A 20,404-nucleotide genomic window follows, 5' to 3' on the forward strand; every position below is an offset into this window, starting at 1 on the left:
GTATTTTGAAAGATGACCACCAATGCATCGACTAGTTCCACATGCGCTTCTTTCACATTGGACAGTTCAAACATACAAAATAGAAACCAAAGTAGACCGCTCAGCCCCTTGAGCTGTTTATTCATGGATCAGTGGCCCATGGTTTGTGGCTGCCGTGCCCTAATAACCTCTTAAGGCAGAGCTCCAAAACTCCACAACCTTCTGTGGACAAGGAATTCTCCTCATCCCAATCCTGAAAGGGTCATCAAGTTCTGGATTCACCACAAGAGGAAATATCCTCTCCTTGTCCACCTCATCAAGGTCATTCAGGATGTGATTTAACTCAATCAAGTTATACCCTCACTCTCTGAAACAAGCCCAGCCTTGGCCTACCTTTCTTCAGAGGACGGCCCACCCAAGGAAGCCTCCTCTGAGCTGCCTCCAATCTATTTACATTGTTCCTTGGAGACCCAATAGTATCTGAGATGTGGTCTCATCAGGCCCAATCAAACTGAAACAGAACGTCCTTACTTTTATGTTCAATTCCTACATTAATAAAGGATGGCCTGCCATTGGCCTCAATTGATGATTGGTTGTTCCTGTAGACTAACACATTACACTGTGCACAAACACCCTAAATCCCTCTGCGTCACAGATTTGTCCCTGCAGTCCCTGTTTAAGGAACATGCTGACTGTCTGTTTGTCCTGCCCAAGTGAACAACTTCACATCTTCCACCTGCCAGACCTATCGCGCCCTCACTCAACCTGTCTGGAGCATTTTGCAAACTCCGTACGGTTTTTGCACAGCATGTTTTACTTTCTATGTACTGAGAGAGAGAAAGAGAGACAGACAGACAAGACATTCAGGGACAAAAAAATCAAACTGGGGGTGATAACAGTGACTTCACCAAAGGGAACAAGAATTAATACTGTCCAAAGCTTAAAACTTCATCCTTACAGTGATATGTCTTCTTATCTTTGACCTCAGTGGAACATCAATGACTTTAGCCAAATCCTGGACTCTGGGATTGTACAGATTGAAATGGGATAAGCTGGAGCTGAGGGAAGTGTGCGGATACTGTGGCTTTAATAGGTGTGTTTTCTCCTGGATTGTTTTTGGAGAGAGAGAGAGAGAGAGAGAGACTGGGACCCAGTAGTCTGTGAGAAGATAACAACTTGGAAAGCCTTTTTTTTTAAACAAGTTGAAAAAAATGGAAGCAGTGACTGGGTGTGGTCAAGCTCCCTCCCACAGACCCGGGGATTTTGAGTTTGTAGTTTTCAGCAGCAGTTGGGAAGCGGAAGTTAGTTTTCCCCTCTCTCGGTTACAGCCAAATGTTGGGGGGGAGGGTCCCCTCTTCCTCAGCTGCTGAATTTCATGTGAGACATTCTGTGGTTTGGATTTAATCAACTCGGAGAAAGGGAGGACTGCAGATGCTGGAGACCACAGTCAAAAGGTGTGGGCCTGTGCTTTACCAGCACCATACTTTTTGACTGTGTTCTGGATTCACCTTTTCCCAAAGAGGTGTGATGATGGGATGTTAGGATATTGGAACAGGTAATTAGCAATTATTAATTCTGTTAAGCTTTCCATTAGAGTTAAGTTATTACAGGTTCTTCTTTCTAATATTGTGTGTTAATTATAGTGTCTGAATCAACTGGATTTTGCCTCACTTCGAGTAGTTTGATCAATCAAATTGTATCTGGAACACGGCACCTCATATTTACCTTTAAAATCAGGAGAAGTTATGGTCTAGGCTACCTCCTTCATAATAATTTGAGGGGGTCTGGTCTGGCCAAAAACAGAGTCACTCATTGTGTAACGAAGAGAAGAAAATAACAACACTGTTTCGCAAAACAGCTTTCATGAGGAAACCCAAGCTCTCACAATGTCTTGCATGTGCTCGCTAGTAGACATCAACACTGTGCTGACCAGTCCTTGGTCACTTACTGGCTTCAGAGCTGACTGCAGTAATAATCCCTTCATGGTTTGACACACGAACAGCAATCCTGTTTCTAAAACAGCAAGTATCAATTTGCTTGCCGGAACAAATGGCACGCCGTACCTGAACACGGGGACAGTCCAACCCCGTTCATTGGTTTAATGCAGTGTGGTTCAGCCTTGGAATGGCAAGTTCTAGCTCGATACGTTTTATTGCTCCTCTGGGAACAGCCACACTGACTGTGCAAGGTTGCAAAACACAACACAACACCAATTGGCAGCCTTATCTCCCCACCATCCCCACCCCCCTCCACAACCCACCACCCCGACCTTCAGAAACCCTCACATCTCCCGACAGATCTCATCAGAAACGCAGCTTGAAGGAAAAAAAAAGAGTGAACTTTAAATTTACGAAGAGAAAGGCTCCTTTGGAAGAGGTTTACGTTCGGCAAGTTTGGTGGGACCTTGCTGATAATTGAGGAAGTGTGCTCCATGCAGTGCCCAGCATGGCAACTTCCATCTGCTGCCAATTATCAGCCCTTGCCAACGCTGCATTGATAGTCACTTCCATAGGAATGGAGGTGGCATCAAGGAAGCATACCACTGCTTGGGTATGCTTTGTGGAAAGCAATGTCAGTTTGTAAAGAAAACGTGCAAAAAGAAAAACAACTACAAAATAAGAGAAAAAAATTTGCATTTTGAAGTTTCTTTTCAACAAAACCCATGAACTGCAAGGCCAGCAAATTTACTCCGTGACTTGCAACTGTTTGTTTTGGGGGCGAGTGTGAAGGTGGACAGGGCATGACTTCAGCCTTGGGTCATCAATGCACTGTATCCCCTCTGCCTCGGCCTGGTGATTGTAACACTCTGATCCGTCATGGAGTAAGCTGGCCTTGGAGTTTGCACACTGCTTCCACAAGGTAGGAGCTGCTCTTGAATGGAAATATGGTTGGCATGGAAACTGGTCAGAAAAGCCCCCTTCCAAACTTGGAAAACCGAGCTCAGTTAGCCATTACTGAGTTTCTGCAGGCTTGAACCGTCTTTACAATTAATCATTTTAGTTTTGTTTTCCAGTGCTCACTGTAGTGCCTTGTGATATTTAGATGTGTTACAGGCATATTCTGAATACAAGGTGCTGTTGCTGAGTTGACGGCTCCTTCCCAGCCAGAGGTTTGGAAACCCCTGTCTCCTAGGGGTGGCTCACTGGTTAGCATTGCTGCCTCACAGCACCAGGGACCCAGGTTCGATTCCAGCCTCGGGTGACTGTCTGTGTGGAGTTTGCACATTCTCCCTCTGCCTGTGTGGGTTTCCTCCGGGTGCTCCGGTTTCCTCCCACAGTCCAAAGATGTGCAAGTGAGGTGAATTGGCCGTGCTAAATTGCCCGTAGTGTTAGGTGCATTAGTCAGAGGGGAAATGGGTCCGGGTGGGTTACTCTTCAGAGGGCAGTGTGGACTGGTTGAGCCGAAGGGCCTGTTTCCACACGGTAGGGAATCTAATCTAAAAGCTGAATGAACATTGTCTGTAGATGGAACGCACTGCAGATATGGAAATCTGAAATTCAAACCAAAAACACTGCAAATTCTCAGCAACTGTGCAGAGGTGGAAAGTTGGATCTCAGGTTGATGACTGATCATCAGAACAGGTTCTGGGTATTTGCAGCATTTGCTGTTTTTATTTTGTGGGGACGTTCGGCCAGAATTTCTGTCGCTGCTCTGCTCACACACCACCGTGGCTACACTGGGAGCTTCCAACATGAAACAGCACAAGGATCTGAAAGGCAGATCACTGCCCACGTCACCAAATCTGTGCAAGTCCACTCAGAAGTGGACTCTCCCAAGCCAGCTCCACTATCCAACTTGCACGTGGCTTCACAGGGACATGTGATCTCTGAACCATGGAACACCTCCAGCTTGCACTGCCACTCGCAGCTCTGGGATTGGCTCAAATCCGTCTTTTCTGAGTTGAAAAGACGAGGTGACAAGCAGAGCAATGCTTGGATGTTTGCAGAATGCAGAATGCTCTGTGCAGTACAATACAGACTAGACTCGGGCAGGCCTGAAATGTGGGTCCTGAAAGCAGTTGGGATGGTGAGCAGAGAGACACCGACCCCTGGGCACACACAGCTCCCCTGACCCTATCCTGTCCTCTCTTAGTGCTCTTCTCACCTTCTGTCCCACCCCCACCAACCTTTCCCTGGAAGCACCTAGCCATTCCCAAGCCTCAGAATGGGTGCACCATGGGAAAAGCACAGGTCAAAGGTTATCCTCAGGTAAAATGGCATCTGGGATATTTGCTGCAATAACAGAATGTAGAGGATCACTTGGAGACATGGTGATGACTGATGTGAATCCAGGCTGTGATCTGGACCTTTGTGCTAGATATTGACCTGGGCTGAGAAGGTACTATATTCCTTTAACACAAGAAGCCTCTGGCCTGTACAACACACAGGACCGGGTTCCCAGCACACACAGCGTGCGGTCAAATGGTTTGTGGAAATAATTTGGAGCCAGTGGTTTTTGTTTTAAATCTCCCCCGCCTGATTCGCTCCCTCTTTCGAAGCAGTGTGACCCATGGGATTTTGTTCAAGGGGTTAATTGTCGAGAAAACAGCAGAATGTACCTGGAAGAACTGTCAACCATGCAGAGTGATGGGAAATCCCAATAGAATTACCCGCCAAACAGGTATACTCCCCAGCATCCTCAAAAGTAACATTGCGTAAATATAGAGCCTCCAATTCTTTGTCCGTGGTATTAAGACCGGCTGTCTGGAAGAGAGAACGGAAGCAAATGGACAAGCAGACGACATGAGGACAATGGACAGATTCAGCTGGAGAAACCATGTTATTAGTGCCATTGGCCCACTCCCAGCGAGATCCACTTAGGCTTTGCGTTAAGGCGATACCTGGCTCAACAAGTGACCTTCCAGGACCGCGTGAGTCCAGACTCATCCTAGGAAGCAAAAAGGTTTCCAGTTATGTGTTAAACCCGCCACCATGTTGTTTCATCGCACCCATCTCCACATGCGAGCGATGGGCCTCATGGAGAAAATGGACCCACAATGTCCAGAAGACGCCGGGAGTGTACAGCAGCGTGGAGGGAAAGCAGGGAGGGAGAGACAGCGTGGAAGACAGCCTCAGGAGGAGTGCAGTGTAAAGCACTGAGGCACAATAGCAAGAGGAAGAAGATACCAGAGGGGACTGAGCTGTTTGCTAAAGCCTTGGACAAGTGGGAACTCGGAATTATTCATGTCTTCAATGTGAAAAGCAGCTCCAAATAGATGTGACTACTTTCCAACACCCGGGCTGTTTCTTTTTATGTTTGCTGAGACTGGAAGCCAATCTCTGGGAATGAGTGTGACTCTGGCTGTTCCAGCTATTGTGAAATGGCTGACTCCTGTCAGTCCCTGAGTGGATGGGAAGGACAGCCGCACTCCCTTGAGCCAGCTCTTTCCTGCCAGGGTTGTGACAAAGCCACTGCAATCTCTTCACTGCTTGCCTGCAACAAAATGATCCCCACATTTTCCCTGGAAACTGAGAAAAACTTTCAAACTTCTCACACCTACGAGGTGAGAGGAAGAGTGGATCTGCACCACCTCTCTAGCCTGTCCTGCTCTTTCACATCAAGACTAACATTCTCCCATCACCCCCCCCCCCCCCCCAGGTGGGTCCTGTTCAATACCCAGGCACTACAGCCAAAAATGTCGACGGACCTGTCGCCCCCAGGACTGTAATGGACCTCAGTTGGTCTGACCCCCCCCCCCCAAATCAGAAGCAGCTGAGGGTCTGGTGATTTGTCCAATTTCAGTTCATCTGTCAACTTGAGGGCAGGCTGCAGAGTCACTGGGAGAAACTCTGAATGGAGCACGTCAGTGCCTTGGGGAAGGGTCGGCCTTGCTTTCTGAGACACAGAGCCAATAGGTGAGCCAAGAAGTAACAGCCTGCGCAAGGCTACACCTCTGACCATGACGATGATGTTGCCTCAGGAGAAGCAGAGCTGAAAATGTGTTGCTGGAAAAGCGCAGTAGGTCAGGCAGCATCCAAGGAGCAGGAGAATGGACGTTTCGGGCATAAGCCCTTCTTCAGGAATGAGGTAAGTGTGTCCAGCAGGCTAAGATAAAAGGTAGGGAGGAGGGACTTGGGGGAGGGGCGTTGGAAATGCGATAGGTGGAAGGAAGTCAAGGTGAGGGTGATAGGCCGGAGTGGGGGTGGGGGCGGAGAGGTCAGGAAGAAGATTGCAGGTTAGGAAGGCGGTGCTGAGTTCGAGGGTTGGGACTGAGACAAGGTGGGGGCAGAGGAAATGAGGAAACTGGAGAAAGCTGAGTTCATCCCTTGTGGTTGGAAGGTTCCTAGGCGGAAGATGAGGCGCTCTTCCTCCAACTGTCGTTTTGCTATGGTCTGGCGATGGAGGAGTCCAAGGACCTGCATGTCCTTGGTGGAATGGGAGGGGAAGTTGAAGTGTTGAGCCACGGGGTGGTTGAGTTGGTTGGTCTGGGTGTCCCAGAGGTGTTCTCTGAAACATTCCGCAAGTAGCCGGCCTGTCTCCCCAATATAGAGGAGGCCACATCGGGTGCAGCGGACACAATAAATGATGTGTGTGGAAGTGCAGGTGAATTTGTGGCGGATATGGAAGGATCCCTTGGGGCCTTGGAGGGAAGTGAGGGGGGAGGTGTAGGCGCAAGTTTTGCATTTCTTGCGGTTGCAGCGGAAGGTGCCGGGAGTGGAGGTTGGGTTGGTTGGGGGGGGTGTGGACCTGACGAGGGAGTCACAGAGGGAGTGGTCTTTTCGGAACGCTGATAGGGGAGGGGAGGGAAATATATCCTTGGTGGTGGGGTCCGTTTGGAGGTGGCGGAAATGACGACAGATGATGCGCTGTATATGGAGGTTGGTGGGGTGGTAGGTGAGGACCAGTGGGGTTCTGTCCTGGTGGCGATTGGAGGGACAGGGCTCAAGGGCGGAGGAGCGGGATGTGGAGGAGATGCGATGGAGGGCATCGTCGATCACGTCTGGGGGGAAATTGTGGTCTTTGAAGAAGGAGGCCATCTGGGTTGTACGGTATTGGAACTGGTCCTCCTGGGAGCAGATGCGGCGGAGACGAAGGAATTGGGAATATGGGGTGGCGTTTTTACAGGGGGCAGGGTGGGAGGAGGTGTAGTCTAGGTAGCTGTGGGAGTTGGTCGGTTTATAGTAAATGTCCGTGATGATTCGGTCGCCTAAGATAGAAATGGAAAGGTCTAGGAAGGGGAGGGAGGAGTCCGAGACAGTCCAGGTGAATTTGAGGTCGAGGTGGAAGGTGTTGGTAAAGTGGATGAACTGTTCAACCTCCTCGTGGGAGCACGAGGCAGCGCCGATACAGTCATCGATGTAGTGGAGGAAAAGGTGGTGCCAGTGTAGCTGCGGAAGATGGACTGTTCCACATATCCGACGAAGAGGCAGGCATAGCTGGGGCCCATGCGGGTGCCCATGGCTACTCCTTTGGTTTGGAGGAAATGGGAGGATTGGAAAGAGAAGTTGTTCAGGGTGAGGACCAGTTCAGTCAGTCGAAGGAGGGTGTCAGTGGAAGGATACTGGTTGGTACGGCGGGAAAGGAAGAAGTGGAGGGCTTTGAGGCTTTCGTAATGGGGGATGGAGGTGTATAGGGACTGGATGTCCATGGTGAAGATAAGGCGTTGGGGACCGGGGAAGCGAAAATCATGGAGGAGGTGGAGGGCGTGGGTAGTGTCCCGAACGTAAGTGGGGAGTTCTTGGATGAAGGGGGACAGGACCGTGTCGAGGTATGCAGAGATGAGTTCGGTGGGGCAGGAGCAAGCTGAGACAATGGGTCGGCCGGGGCAGTCAGGTTTGTGGATTTTGGGCAGGAGGTAGAAACGGGCAGTGCGGGGTTGTGGGACTATGAGGTTGGAGGCGGTGGATGGGAGATCCCCTGAGGTGATGAGGTTCTGGATGAGGTTCTTCCACAATACCAAAGAAGGTTCATCTGGTGAGTATCTGGCATGGACAGGGTTATTGTCGAAGGACAAATGGTTTCAGATGGGCGTTTGGAAATGAAGAGGGTGACATGATGGAAACCTATTTGACGCTGAGGATGGGGTCGTGACCCCGGGGATGTCTCCTCCCGTGAGCAAATCTTGAACCAAAGCTCACTGTTTAAACACACCCACTTCAAAGAGGGAGGAGATGGACTCTTCTCTCTCAGAAGGACAGGAGTCTTTGCAACTCTCTTGTTGAAAATACACTGAAGCTGAGTCCTCAAATGTTTTTCGGGCACTAACTGGTAACGGATTCTGGATAAGCAAAGGGATGGAGGGTTAGCGTAGGTTGGTGCGCCTGTGGAGTCATCAGGAAGACTACCAATGGGGTAACAAGTGCAAGACCTTGCATGGCTGATACCACCTCACAGACAGGACAGACAGACAGACACCAGCAAAGCAGAACATGAACCGTAGCAGAATGAAGGAGGAACTGGGCAATGGAAGCGTTCAGTGACATTGTGGGCATTTTTCCATGGTCATCTTTGGATTTGCACATGAACAGCAGAAGAAGGGGGAGAGACCAAAAGCTTAAACCACCAGAATGGGGATGGAATCTCATTCATCACCATCTACAGAAATCCCAGCCCTGTCTTTGGAGCTTTTCTCTGGCTTTGGGTTTTACCTTCCAACTGTGGGCTGCTGACTGTGAGCCACGCAGACTGATTGGCCTCACCAATATAATTGGAAACTTTACAAATATACTCTCCGCTGTCAGCTTCAGTCACATTGTACAGAGTCAGCACTTCCGCATCCGAGCTATTAATCCCAGAATGCTAGAATAAACCAATAACAGACAACATTGGCAGACCTGTCATCAAACAGCGTTTCACTGATACACATCCATGGGGCTTCCTCCACTGATGGGTCACCAGGGGGCGGTGGAGAGTGGCTCCTCTCTCATCATTTCTCATGGGGTCGAGGCGGATCACGTCAGTGTGTACACTGTGGGATTCTGGGTAAATTCAGTTGGTTAACCCAGCAGTGTCCCACAATCCTGGGCACTGGGACCACAACCGCTGTGTGCCCAACTGCCCACACGACGTGGGGGAGCTCTTGCACGTCCTCAGCAGCCACTTATTGAGTCACCACTTGAGGCTGCAGTGAACAGCAACACGGCTGACCCAGGGCCAGGAGGGATGGGGGACACTGGCCTCAGCAGAGTCACCCACATCCTGAGATCAGGCTTATTGCAATGTTAAGCTGCTAGGGGACAGCCCCAGCACTCCAGCTCAGAGATCGGAAAGTGTGTGTGTGTATGTGTGCTTGTGAGTCCCTAGTGCTGGGTGAGATGACCTGTGGCCACACACATCCAGGAGAGAGAGCTGGGAATGTTTAGAGTGTCAATACTCAGCACTCCTCTTTACAATGTGGACAGCCCAGGCACACCCACGGCCAGATCATGCACTCTGGCTGGGCAACGTTTCTGTTGGGCTCTGAGATTTCATGGGGAAAGAAGAGGCCCCTGTGGACCCTCAGTGGATAAAGACCCCTGGATCCCACCACCACCGACACGTTAACAAATCAAGTTCCTGAACCAGCAGTGAAATGGCCACTATCTGCTTTGTCATTGGGATAGGGGTATGTTTGCCTGTTAGGATTCCTAACAGGCTCCTCCTCTCGCAGTTTGGGCACTGGTTTCTGTTTGCAAAAGGCAAGCTCTACTGCTGTTTACCAGCAGGGTGGGTGGCATCACACTGCACACTGGGGACAAGCCACTGAAGACAGATGCCGCTTGGCCTGATGCTGGGGAGCAGGGCAGCAGGGGGCAAGAGGAACACGGTTACATTCCAAACAGGCCATGGGCAGGTGGGCACAGTGTTTAACAACAGCAGGAGCTTTACTCTGGAGAGCTTCACTCTGCACTTTGACTCGGCTGTCTCCCACCCAAAATGGCCACTGATATCACATCAAGTGACAGTCCACCGTATATTCCAAATCCACAACAAAAACTCTGTCCCTAAATCTTTCAGTCTGAGGCACTGACCCTGGCAGCATGAAGGCCTGGGGATTGGGATACACGTCCTTCCAGGCACAAGCTTCACGGAGCAAAGAGAAACCAATGGAATTGGGAGAAAAGGCAACCCAGACAGGGCTGGCCATTATCTTTACTGATAAGAAGCAGAACTTGGAAATGGGTTGGAAGTAGCGAGGGTGCAGACAGGGAGTGACAACCCCCATTCAGTATTTGTCGACAATGATCACTAAAGTGCTATGGGGTACAAAGTGACAGCAGGTCACCCAATGGCATATGGCACAGCCCAGGGTAACATCAAGCCAGGACATCAGACTGGACTGACAGCTCCACATTCTCAAGCACTTCTTCCCCATGGTTAGGACCTACAGACAGAGCTCAATCCTCCTTGTACCTCATGAGAAGTGGAGGGGACTGAGGGAGAGGCCCGATCCCTGAGTGAGTAAGGCTGGCAGCTTTAGAATGCTCCAGCAGGGGAACAGCGGGAATAACTTCCTTTCAGGTTTCTCAGGAACAGGCTGTCCTGAGTGCGGGGGCCAGCTCTGAGCCAGCAGGGAATGCTGAGTAAGATATGTTGAGGGTGGCACACTTCCTGGTCAGGGAGGAAACCTTGTTCCCACACTGGGGTCAGGCTGAAGAGCACAGAATGCTAACTTACCTTGAGGATGGAGACATAGGGTGAGCCATCGGGGCCTAGCCTGCTGCCATTCACCTCAGCGTGTTTCAGCCACTGGATGTGCGGCTGCGGGTCACTGTACACTTTGCAGACAAACTCCACATCACTGCCCACAGTCACACTCTTGTTGGCGGGCAGGCCAGCCTGGAGAATTGGCCGGTGGGGAGAGCGTTCTGAAAGAGACAAAAACACCAAGCAAATGACAACACCGCTCAGTCAGCAGTTACTCGTCAAAACACTTTCAGCTTTGGACTCAATGACCTCGAGTAAGATGGGGCGAGACCATCTCTCGGTCCTCCGTGGCATCTTTCATGAGCAGCAAGGAGCCACTGAGCAAGCTGGGTACACCATGCATTTGGGTTCATCTGAGCTACACACACAGGCTGGAGCTGGTCAAACCCACAACACTCAGACAGTTCAGGAGAATTGAGGAGGTGCAAGACGGCATGTTTGGTACAGAACTAACATTTTGTTCATTCAGGCCTTTTTGGTGGTGATTTGGAGGGGAACGCATTAACAGTTTGCTCCAAACTGGAAAGGCAAGTGGGAGAAACCAAGATTCCTGTCCCTGGGGTGCACTGGTGAAAGCAGCTCAGTCCCAGGCTGCATGCCTATCTCCTGGGATGAACGGAGTGAGGTTCAAATCTCAAGCCAGCAGTCAACACAAGTGCCTTTCTCACAGGCAGAGGGTACAATGGCAGTGCCCAAAACAGACACTCCAAAACCCAACACCATCTGACCAGAGGAAGGTCAGACAATCTGTTCCCCAGCTCCTCAGCACTAACTTGGAGCAGTTTTGAAAACATACGAGAAAGCCACCAACGTATGGAAATTCGTCAATTCAATTCTCGAGTTACCCGATGCTGTTAGCAAGTCATACTTTCAAACAAATTCAATCTGAAAGAAATCTCTCTCGTTTATTGCAACCGAGACTAATTCCAGTGTCAAGTTTTCATGTGCTGAATTTATTCAGGACTAAATGAACGCATTTTGCAGTCTTGATTATTTTTTAATTAATTGGAAATTCTCTGTCCACGTTTCGGTTGAAGCACGATTATTCACTATAACTCTTTAGTTAATGAACACTGCACTGATCATTTAACCCATCCTTACTGAGAGGCAGCAAACAAAGTCCTGATTCAGTGTGCAAGCAAGCGTGGAATAAAAACAGTTTAAACATGCTACTATTTGCAGATGCCCTCCCAATCTGAGCAGGGTCTCCAAACAACACATCCTGCCTGGTTACCATCCTGTTCTCCAGCTGCAACAAACTTCTCCTGTGACAACAGCTGAGGCTCCAAGGGTAACATCCTGATCTCCGGGTCAGAAGCCCAGGAGTTCAAACACGTCAGCTCCACAGCCTAGACCAACACTCACACTGCCGTCCTGATGGAGTGCCGCTCTGTCACAGGAGCTCCCTTTCAGGTCACGTCAGAAACTGGGGCTCGGTGCATCTACTCATTTGGATACCCCCAGAGAAAGGCTTTTCACCTTTCGGATCTGGGCCGGTCATTTCTTCTCATCCCAATTTCCAGCACTGGCCCCGTATGTTTGTCTACTACAACATTTCAAGGGACCATCAAAATACTTGTTCAATGTCTTTCGGGTTCCTGCCTCTACCACCCTTTTCAGACAATGAATTATAGTTATTCATAACTGTCTCAGCTTAAAACCGAGCCCTTGAATTATTGACTCCTCCACTCGGTAAAATGTTTCTCTCTGTCTGGTCCCCTCACAACATTGTACAACTCAGTCAGGTCCCCACTAAGTATCTCTGATCTGAGAAAAACAATGCCAGCCTTTCCCATCTCTCTTCAAAGCTGAACCAGTCCAGCCCAGGTTATATCCTCTGCACCTTCTCTGGACCAATAACATACTCCCTGGAGTGTGATGACCAGAACTCCTCACAGTACTAAAGCTGTAATATTATCTACAGCACCAGTATTACCTCCTTGCTCTTGTGTTCACTATGAAAGCTCACAGGGTATGATTGGAGGGTGCATCGAGTCATTATCCTGGGAGACCTGGATAACATTTATTTGAAACTCCACATCACAAACACACACAGACTGGTTCCTCCAACATGTACCGGTTGTGGCAGCTTGCTGTGTGTAAATTGGTTGCCCTGCTTTCTATATTATAGTCTCTTGTTCAAAATGTCGGCAGGCTGCAATGTGTTAACTCGGTTTCACTCTCTCTCAGCAGATGCTGTGGTGTTTCTCTGTGTTTACCAACCCCTCCCCAACCCAAGCGTGACTCCTTCCCTAACCAGAGTGTCTGACCAGTACCAAACTCAGCAGTAGTTTTGAAAAGGGGGGGAGGGGGAGAGAGAGTCAGAGTCATACAGCACAGAAACAGAGCTTCTTCCAATCAGTCCATGCCAAACATAATCAGGGACTAACAATTCCTCACTGCCTGGTCCTGACCCTTCCCATTCATGTACTTATCCAAATGTCACACACTGGGACAGAAAGGGAGAGATAGGACAACAGGCATAGGACAGCGGGCCCTTACATAACATCAAGACAGTAGGAGAGAGAGAATACATGGTGAGGAAGTGTGAGAAACTGTGAGAGCGAGATACAGAGGGTCAAGGAGTGACATCATGTAAGTAAAAGGAAAAAAGCTGAGAGAGAAATCAAGGCGGGGAAGCTTGGTTTGAGGTGGACCCAAGTCCAGGCTGTGTTTAAGGCCCACAGATGGGGTGTGAACAAGCAGGCCCTCTCAATACCAGCTCCCATTTCACAATCTGCTTCTCAAATCCACATCTGTGGATGTTTCGGAGACAGCTACCAGGGCAGCCCACATTAGGAGGGCTTTGGGGACTGGTTCATTTGTGACCCTCAGTACAAAGATGCGAAAGGACTGAGCAGTTTTGTTTGACCTGATCCCTGGTCTGTTTCTGCCAGCGTCCAATCAGACTCTGCTCTGCTCGGAAGGGCTCCCATGTCCCATTGGAAATACTCGAGAGCTGAGTGTTCCTGTACTCGGCAATGTATGTGCTTGTGACATCCGCCTTCAATTACACCGGTTGGCTTTTGAAGTGGCTCATATCCCTTTCCCTTCTGGTCCTCACAGGCTCCAACAGTTTCCTGTCCCTGCTGCTATGGGGCCAGCACACAGGGAGTTTGACAGAGCAGGCAGGCAGTACTGTGTTTTGCTGCTGCACAGTTTAACCAGAGCTAAGTTCCAGAGAATCTCGGTGTTAACTGGGTCCTGCCCTCTCTTCAGGTCCTTTACAAGAAAATACAGCGGTGGTAGCTTGGGAATCCAGGAGCAGCTCCACATAATATCCCCTTTCTGGCTGTTTCGCACCAGACTGCAGGGCACTTCAGCTGTTAGCGAGCGTCAGTCTGACATTCCAGACATTCCAGGTTATCGAAGACCACCCCCACCCCCACTCCCACTCCTCTACTCCTGGGACCACTGTCCCCTCACGCCCCCCAACCCTGTATTGAGCTAAGACTGCTACAGAGCATTCAGAATCCCACTCCCCAACACACTGGCCTTGTCTTCCAGAGTTCCTCTACTCAATGCTGTGCCTGATGGGAGACCCTCTCAGGGGGCAAAGCAGCTGCTGCCCAAGCCCCCTGCTTCACTTGTTTCTGAACAGCCCGAGTCTCTCTCACTCTCTCTCTCACACACACACAGGCTGAATCGGCTGAGGCTGTTTTCCCTGAAGCGCTGGAGGCTGAGGGGTGACCTTCTACATACAAATATCTCAGCAAGGGGCCCAGCAATCACTTCCCTACCTTCCTATAGAATTCTCAGGTACTCCTGATCAGGTCCTGGGGATTTATCCACCTTTAACCGTTTCAAGACATCCGGCACTTCCTCCTCTGTAATCTGGACATTTTTCAAGATGTCACCATCTATTTCCCTACAGTCTATATCTTCCATATCCTTTTCCACAGTAAATACTGATGCAAAATATTCATTTAGTATCTCCCTCATTTTCTGTGGCTCCACACAAAGGCCGCCTTGCTGATCTTTGAGGGGCCCTATTCTCTCCCTAGTTACCCTTTTGTCCTTAATATATTTGTAAAAACCCTTTGGATTCTCCTTAATTCTATTTGCCAAAGCTCTCTCATGTCCCCGTTTTGCCCTCCTGATTTCCCTCTTAAGTATACTCCTACTTCCTTTATACTCTTCTAAGGATTCACTCGATCTATCCTGTCTCTACCTGACATATGCTTCCTTCTTCTTAACCAAACCCTCAATTTCTTTAGTCATCCAGCATTCCCTATACCTACCAGCCTTCCCTTTCACCCTGACAGGAATATACTTTCTCTGGATCCTTGTTATCTCATTTCTGAAGGCTTCCCATTTTCCAGCCGTCCCTTTACCTGCGAACATCTGCCTCCAATCAGCTTTCGAAAGTTCTTGCCTAATACCGTCAAAATTGGCCTTTCTCCAATTTAGAACTTCAACTTTTAGATCTGGTCTATCCTTTTCCATCACTATTTTAAAACAAATAGAATTATGGGAGCTGGCCCCAAAGTGCTCGCCCACTGACACCTCAGTCACCTGCCCTGCCTTATTTCCCAAGAGTAGGCTAAGTTTTGCACCTTCTCTAGTAGGTACATCCACATACTGAATCAGAAAATTGTCTTGTACACACTTAAGAAATTCCTCTCCATCTAAACCCTTAACAATCTGGAACGTTCAAATCCCTTACCATAACCACCCTATTATTCTTACAGATAACTGAGATCTCCTTGCAAAGTTGTTTTTCAATTTCCCACTTACTATTAGGAGGTCTATCATACAACTCGGAGGAAACCCACTCAGACACGGGGAGAATGTGCAGATTCTACACAGACAGTCACCCGAGGCTGGAATCGAACCCGGGTCGCTGGTGCTATAAGGCAGCAGTGCTAACCACTGAGCCACCGTGCCACCCCCAAAGACTACACTGTTATTCTAAGACAGCATGGAACTGGGAGATGGGAGAACAAGGTGGGCAGAAAACCAGGGGGCAATTTTTCTGACTGGCCAAGCAAACACAAGAACCACATGGTCTCTTCCTGAGCACTCGGCTGCTTCCACCCGTTCCCAACCCCAACATCCTCGTGCTCTCCTCACTGTCACACCTCCACTTCCTTCCTGATTTGATCAGGGCAGCTTCAGCATTAGTACACAGAAGCTTTCCAAAGGAATTGCTAAGCGACGGAATTCCCAAACAGGAGTAAATTACAGCTAGCCTGTCTTCCGCTGAAAGTGAGCCAGTGGTCAATACTAAGTCGGGCCCAATTAGAACAGGGGCAGTAATGGGAGTCTGTACCTCTATAAACATAGCCAGTTTCTGAGCGGGAGCTGAAGAATTTATTGCTGTTGTTTGTGGGTTCTTGTTGGGAGGGAGCAGAATGGTTTTCCTCCCCAGGCCCGACATGGAGAGTTGTGTGTTACAGAAAGAGGAGCAGCAGCAGCGGTGATAGAGAGAGGTACAAACATTGCTTCTCAGCACTGGCCACTGCACAGCTCTCATCACACAGAGCAAGAGGAGGGGGGGGAATAAAACCTGCATTTGCATGGCACCTGACAGCAATATTGATATTCATATTGATTGATATGGTGGCTGAGACACGAGGGGCATCTTCAGCACATTACCACAGGACCTTCTGTATTTTGTTCGGAGAGGGGTTTGGGATCCTCAGTTCCATGTTTCATCAGCAGGATCGCCCTTTCCAGACAGCACAGCACTGCATTTGGTGGCGACAGCTCTGATGTGGGACTTCAGCTTCCAGCCCCGACACTCTGAGGAGGGACTCAGGGAGAGCAGACATTTCACTGTGTATTGTGTAGCCCCTGAGCCTTTGTTAGTGGGCTTGGGCAATGACAGAAGGAGAGAGGGAAACCACAACAGGGACAACGTCTGATTATCCCTCAGAAATCACTTGAGAAACAAAAAAATCATCTGACAGCCGCACTGGGCAAGTGCAATTCTCTGAAAGGCCTGTACTTTCCAGTGTTGCACTTGCACTGAATGTCAGCTCAAGGGGTGAGCTCTCTCTCCCTGTGGGTTCTGTTATAGCTGTCAATGTTTGCAATGCTTCATTAGCGCTTGCTCTCTGCTGACTGGCTTTGAAATGAGATGGAAGAACAGTTTGGCAAAACAGGGTCACCAACTGGCACTGAGCTGGCAGTGAGGGAAATGGCACCGGAGAGAGAGAGAGATTATGCAAAACCAGTACCAGGGTAATCACAAAGGTAAAAGCTAGAGTGAGACAGCAACTTGACACCGAGCCAATAAACCCCACAGCTGCCGGCATGAGTTAAGAGCAGATTTCAAGGCGAAAACAAACCAAGTCAGACTGTAAGGAAGATATCAAGGATAGGGTTCCCAGCTCCTTGGTCACACTGAACAGCAGGTTCACATTCAGTCCCTTTGGAAGTGCGGTACTCGAGAAGGGTGCTCAGTTCCCACTCAGTCCTGATCGAGGCACGGCATACTGCAGCCGGAGAGCTTCAGGCCCTTCCCCCTCCACCCCCCCCACCGACCCTGACAAAGCTGCAGCCTCGTTCAGCACATCAATCCCTCCCCCGAGTAAGTCTTCACTCTTTCCACTGGGCTAACAACTCTCAAGCAGCATGATGCTCAAGGCCGTACAGTCACACAACACAGCACAGCAGGAGGCCATTCTGCCTGTCTAATCCATGCTGGCCCATTCAAAGACCTGTCCACAAAGCGCCAGTCCCCTGAAAATGACTCCTTTTGGTGACGAACCCAACTGTTTCTCTGGAGAGCAGGCTGCTTCCCACTGCCCTGTCTGTTGGGAGAGACACAGTGTCCCATCTTCCAACCCCTCCCCTGTTCCCTTTACCAGTTGTCTCAATGTGAACATCACACTGACTGGCTGTCTCTGGGTGGGGGAGGGGGGGCTCTCTGTGCTGTAGCTCTCGTCCCGACCCCGCCAAGTCCCACATTGTGACAGCTCCATTTGCTGACTGGATCCCAGGCCCTGGATGGGCCAGTGTCACTGCCTCATCAATCCATGATTCCGGATTGCTGGAATTACAGCTCCGTACTCTGTATCTCAGTCAGTACAGCCAGACAATACAATCAGTCCCCCACATCAACACTGACAGGCCAAGATCCAGAGGTGGCTGGCAATCTCAGAGTAACCACTGCGAGGTCCTGAACAGTTTTAATGAGGCATGGCCCAGGGAGGCTGAGAGGGAAAAGGAGGAAAGATGGGAGATACCAACAGTGTCCCCTCATTGACCCTGGGACATACCCACAGTGCCCCCTCACTGACCCCGGGACATACCCACAGTGCCCCCCTCACTGACCCCGGGACATACCCACAGTGCCCCCCTCACTGACCCCGGGACATACTCACAATGCCCCCTCACTGACCCCGGGACATACCCACAGTGCCCCCCTCACTGACCCCGGAAGATACCCACAGTGCCCCCCTCACTGACCCCGGGACATACTCACAGTGCCCCCTCACTGACCCCAGGAGATACCCACAGTGCCCCCTCACTGACCCCGGGACATACCCACACTGCCTCCTTACTGACCCCGGGAGATACCCACAGTGCCCCCTCACTGACCCCGGGACATACCCCCAGTGCCCTCTCACTGACCCCGGGAGATACCCCCAGTGCCCTCTCACTGACCCTGGGAGATACCCACAGTGTCCCTCTCACTGACCCTGGGAGATACCCACAGTGCCCCCTCACTGACCCCGGGAGTTACCCACAGCGCCCCCCTCACTGGCCCCTGGGAGATACCCACAGTGCCCCCTCACTGACCCCGGGAGATATTCACAGTGCCCCCTCACTGACCCCGGGAGATACCCACAGTGCCCCCTCACTGACCCCGGGAGATACCCACAGTGCCCCCTCACTGACCCCGGGAGGTACCCACAGTGCCCCCTCACTGACCCCGGGAGATACCCACAGTGCCCTCTCACTGACCCTGGGAGAAGTGCAGCAGAAGGCACAGTCTGGTGCACCCTTTATAGTCTGAGAAACTCCACAGGACCTCAGCTGTTGTAAGCGATGGAAGGCAGATTGTGATGGAGATAGTGCAGTCACTCTGTGAGAACACGGATAATCGTTTTCCCACAATAAACCACAGTCTAAGGCTCTTACCGACAACATCCAGTTGGTAGGTGTGGTTGATGCTGCCATATTTGTTTGTGACCACACAGGTATAATTGGCCTTGTCTGAGGGAACCACTCCTTCCATGATCAGACTCCAGTGCTGCGATCGGATCTTTAGGACAAGAGCACAGAACATCAATTAAAATAACAGAGAACCCACAAAGGTTTCCACTGACCACCAGATCTCCCCAAGTATGTCCAAGCAATCATCTACTTGTGAAGGCAATCCTGTCACAATGATGGCCAGTCTGCCCACTGCCAACTCCCAGAAAGCAGGTCAGAACAGCCAAGCCATCTGTCTGGGTCAGGGATAACTACTGGCCACAACACCGACTCCTCCTCACAAAAGCTGCATGGGATCTTGTACACATCTCGGAGCGGGCACAGCCGGGTCATGGTTAGGATTAGGGTCTGACACTGCATGAGAAAAACAGCACTTTCTCGGCACGCACCTCTGTGCTGGTAACTACGCTGAAACCGTGGACTGGGAAGTGAATGCCCAATCCTCTGAACCAGATCCAACAGGGTTACCCACTGAAGCACAGCAGACAAGTGCTGGTGGGCTGGTCACTCCCAATCAGGGAGAGAGGGAAACCAGAATCGGGGCTGGGGCTCTAATTATCTCTCTGAAGTCACTTGAAAAACAAAAATCAACTGATGTCTGCTCGCAAACTCTTGTTGAGTTCAAACACCAGACCGTAATGCCGTGCACTAAGTCACCAAGTTGATGGGAATGCATTCTATTAGACTGAAACAAAGCAAAGTATGTCATCAAAAGGGAGCGTTTTTGAAGGAAGCTGAGCCTGTGCTGCAGGCACTGACACCTGATGCACACTCCTTGGCAGTGACTCTGTCTCCAACAGCTCACTTGCCTGCTTTCACCGGACTGGGACTTGAGATTTCATTACTGGATCCTCAGGCCTTTCAGCTTACGGGATCTCAGGTTACAGCCTGGCTGCCTAGATCGACAGGTTGGATCCCCTCCCTGTTTTTGGAATCTCCTCCAGCTCCACGACCCTCCAGATATCACTGCACAAACTAACTAACTAACTGGAGGCTCAGGCGAAAAACTTCCCTGTCCTGGGCTCTTCAAAGCAGCTGCTGCTGGCATCCGAATACAGTTCCTAAAGAACAGTACAGCACAGAACAGGCCCTTCGGCCCTCCATATAGTGCTGACCTTTTCTCTTACTCTAAGATCAGACTAACGTGCACACCGTTCATTGTACTATCTTCCATGTACCTTTCCAAGAGTCATTTAAATGTCCCTAATGTATCTCACTCTACGACCACTGTTGGCAGTGCATTCCACACACCCACCACACTCGGTGTAAAGAACCTACCTCTGACATCTCCCCAAAACCTTCCTCCAATCACCTTAAAATAGTGCCCCCTTGTGTTAGCCATTTCTGCCCTGGGAGAAAGTCTCTGGCTATCCACTCTATCTATGCCTCTCATCATCTTGTACACCTCTATTAAGGCACCTCTCATCCTTCTTTGCTCCAATGAGAAAAGCCCTAGCTCCCTCAACCTTTTGTCATTAGACATGCCCTCCAGTCCAGGCAGCATCCTGGTAAATCTCCTCAGCACCCTCTAAAACTTGCACATCCTTCCCATCATGAGGCGACCAGAACTGAACACAATATTTCAAGTGTGTTCTAACTTCGCGGCTCTTAAACTCATTCCCCGCTCATGAAA

General features: G+C 50.1%; 1 protein-coding gene across 3 annotated transcripts in view; it reads right to left on the reverse strand.

Annotated features, from left to right (window-relative positions):
- The window catches only part of LOC122543124 (fibroblast growth factor receptor 1-like), a 146,473-nt gene that overhangs the window by 25,979 nt on the left and 100,090 nt on the right, over positions 1-20,404 (reverse strand). For 2 of the 3 annotated variants that reach the window (XM_087984353.1, XM_087984354.1), the window contains exons 6-8: positions 18,697-18,820; positions 10,576-10,766; positions 8,568-8,718 (exon numbers count right to left, since the gene is read on the reverse strand). In XM_087984353.1, the coding sequence (XP_087840479.1) occupies positions 8,568-8,718; positions 10,576-10,766; positions 18,697-18,820 (466 nt within the window). Of the gene's footprint in view, positions 1-4,537; positions 4,683-8,567; positions 8,719-10,575; positions 10,767-18,696; positions 18,821-20,404 lie in introns of all 3 variants that reach the window. The other variant, XM_043681460.2, reaches the window with a different exon arrangement.

This window comes from Chiloscyllium plagiosum, unplaced genomic scaffold, assembly GCF_037043375.1.
Source record: "Chiloscyllium plagiosum isolate Xiang-an unplaced genomic scaffold, Cpla_swu_hap1 HiC_scaffold_48, whole genome shotgun sequence".
Classification (NCBI taxonomy): Eukaryota; Metazoa; Chordata; class Chondrichthyes; order Orectolobiformes; family Hemiscylliidae; genus Chiloscyllium; species Chiloscyllium plagiosum.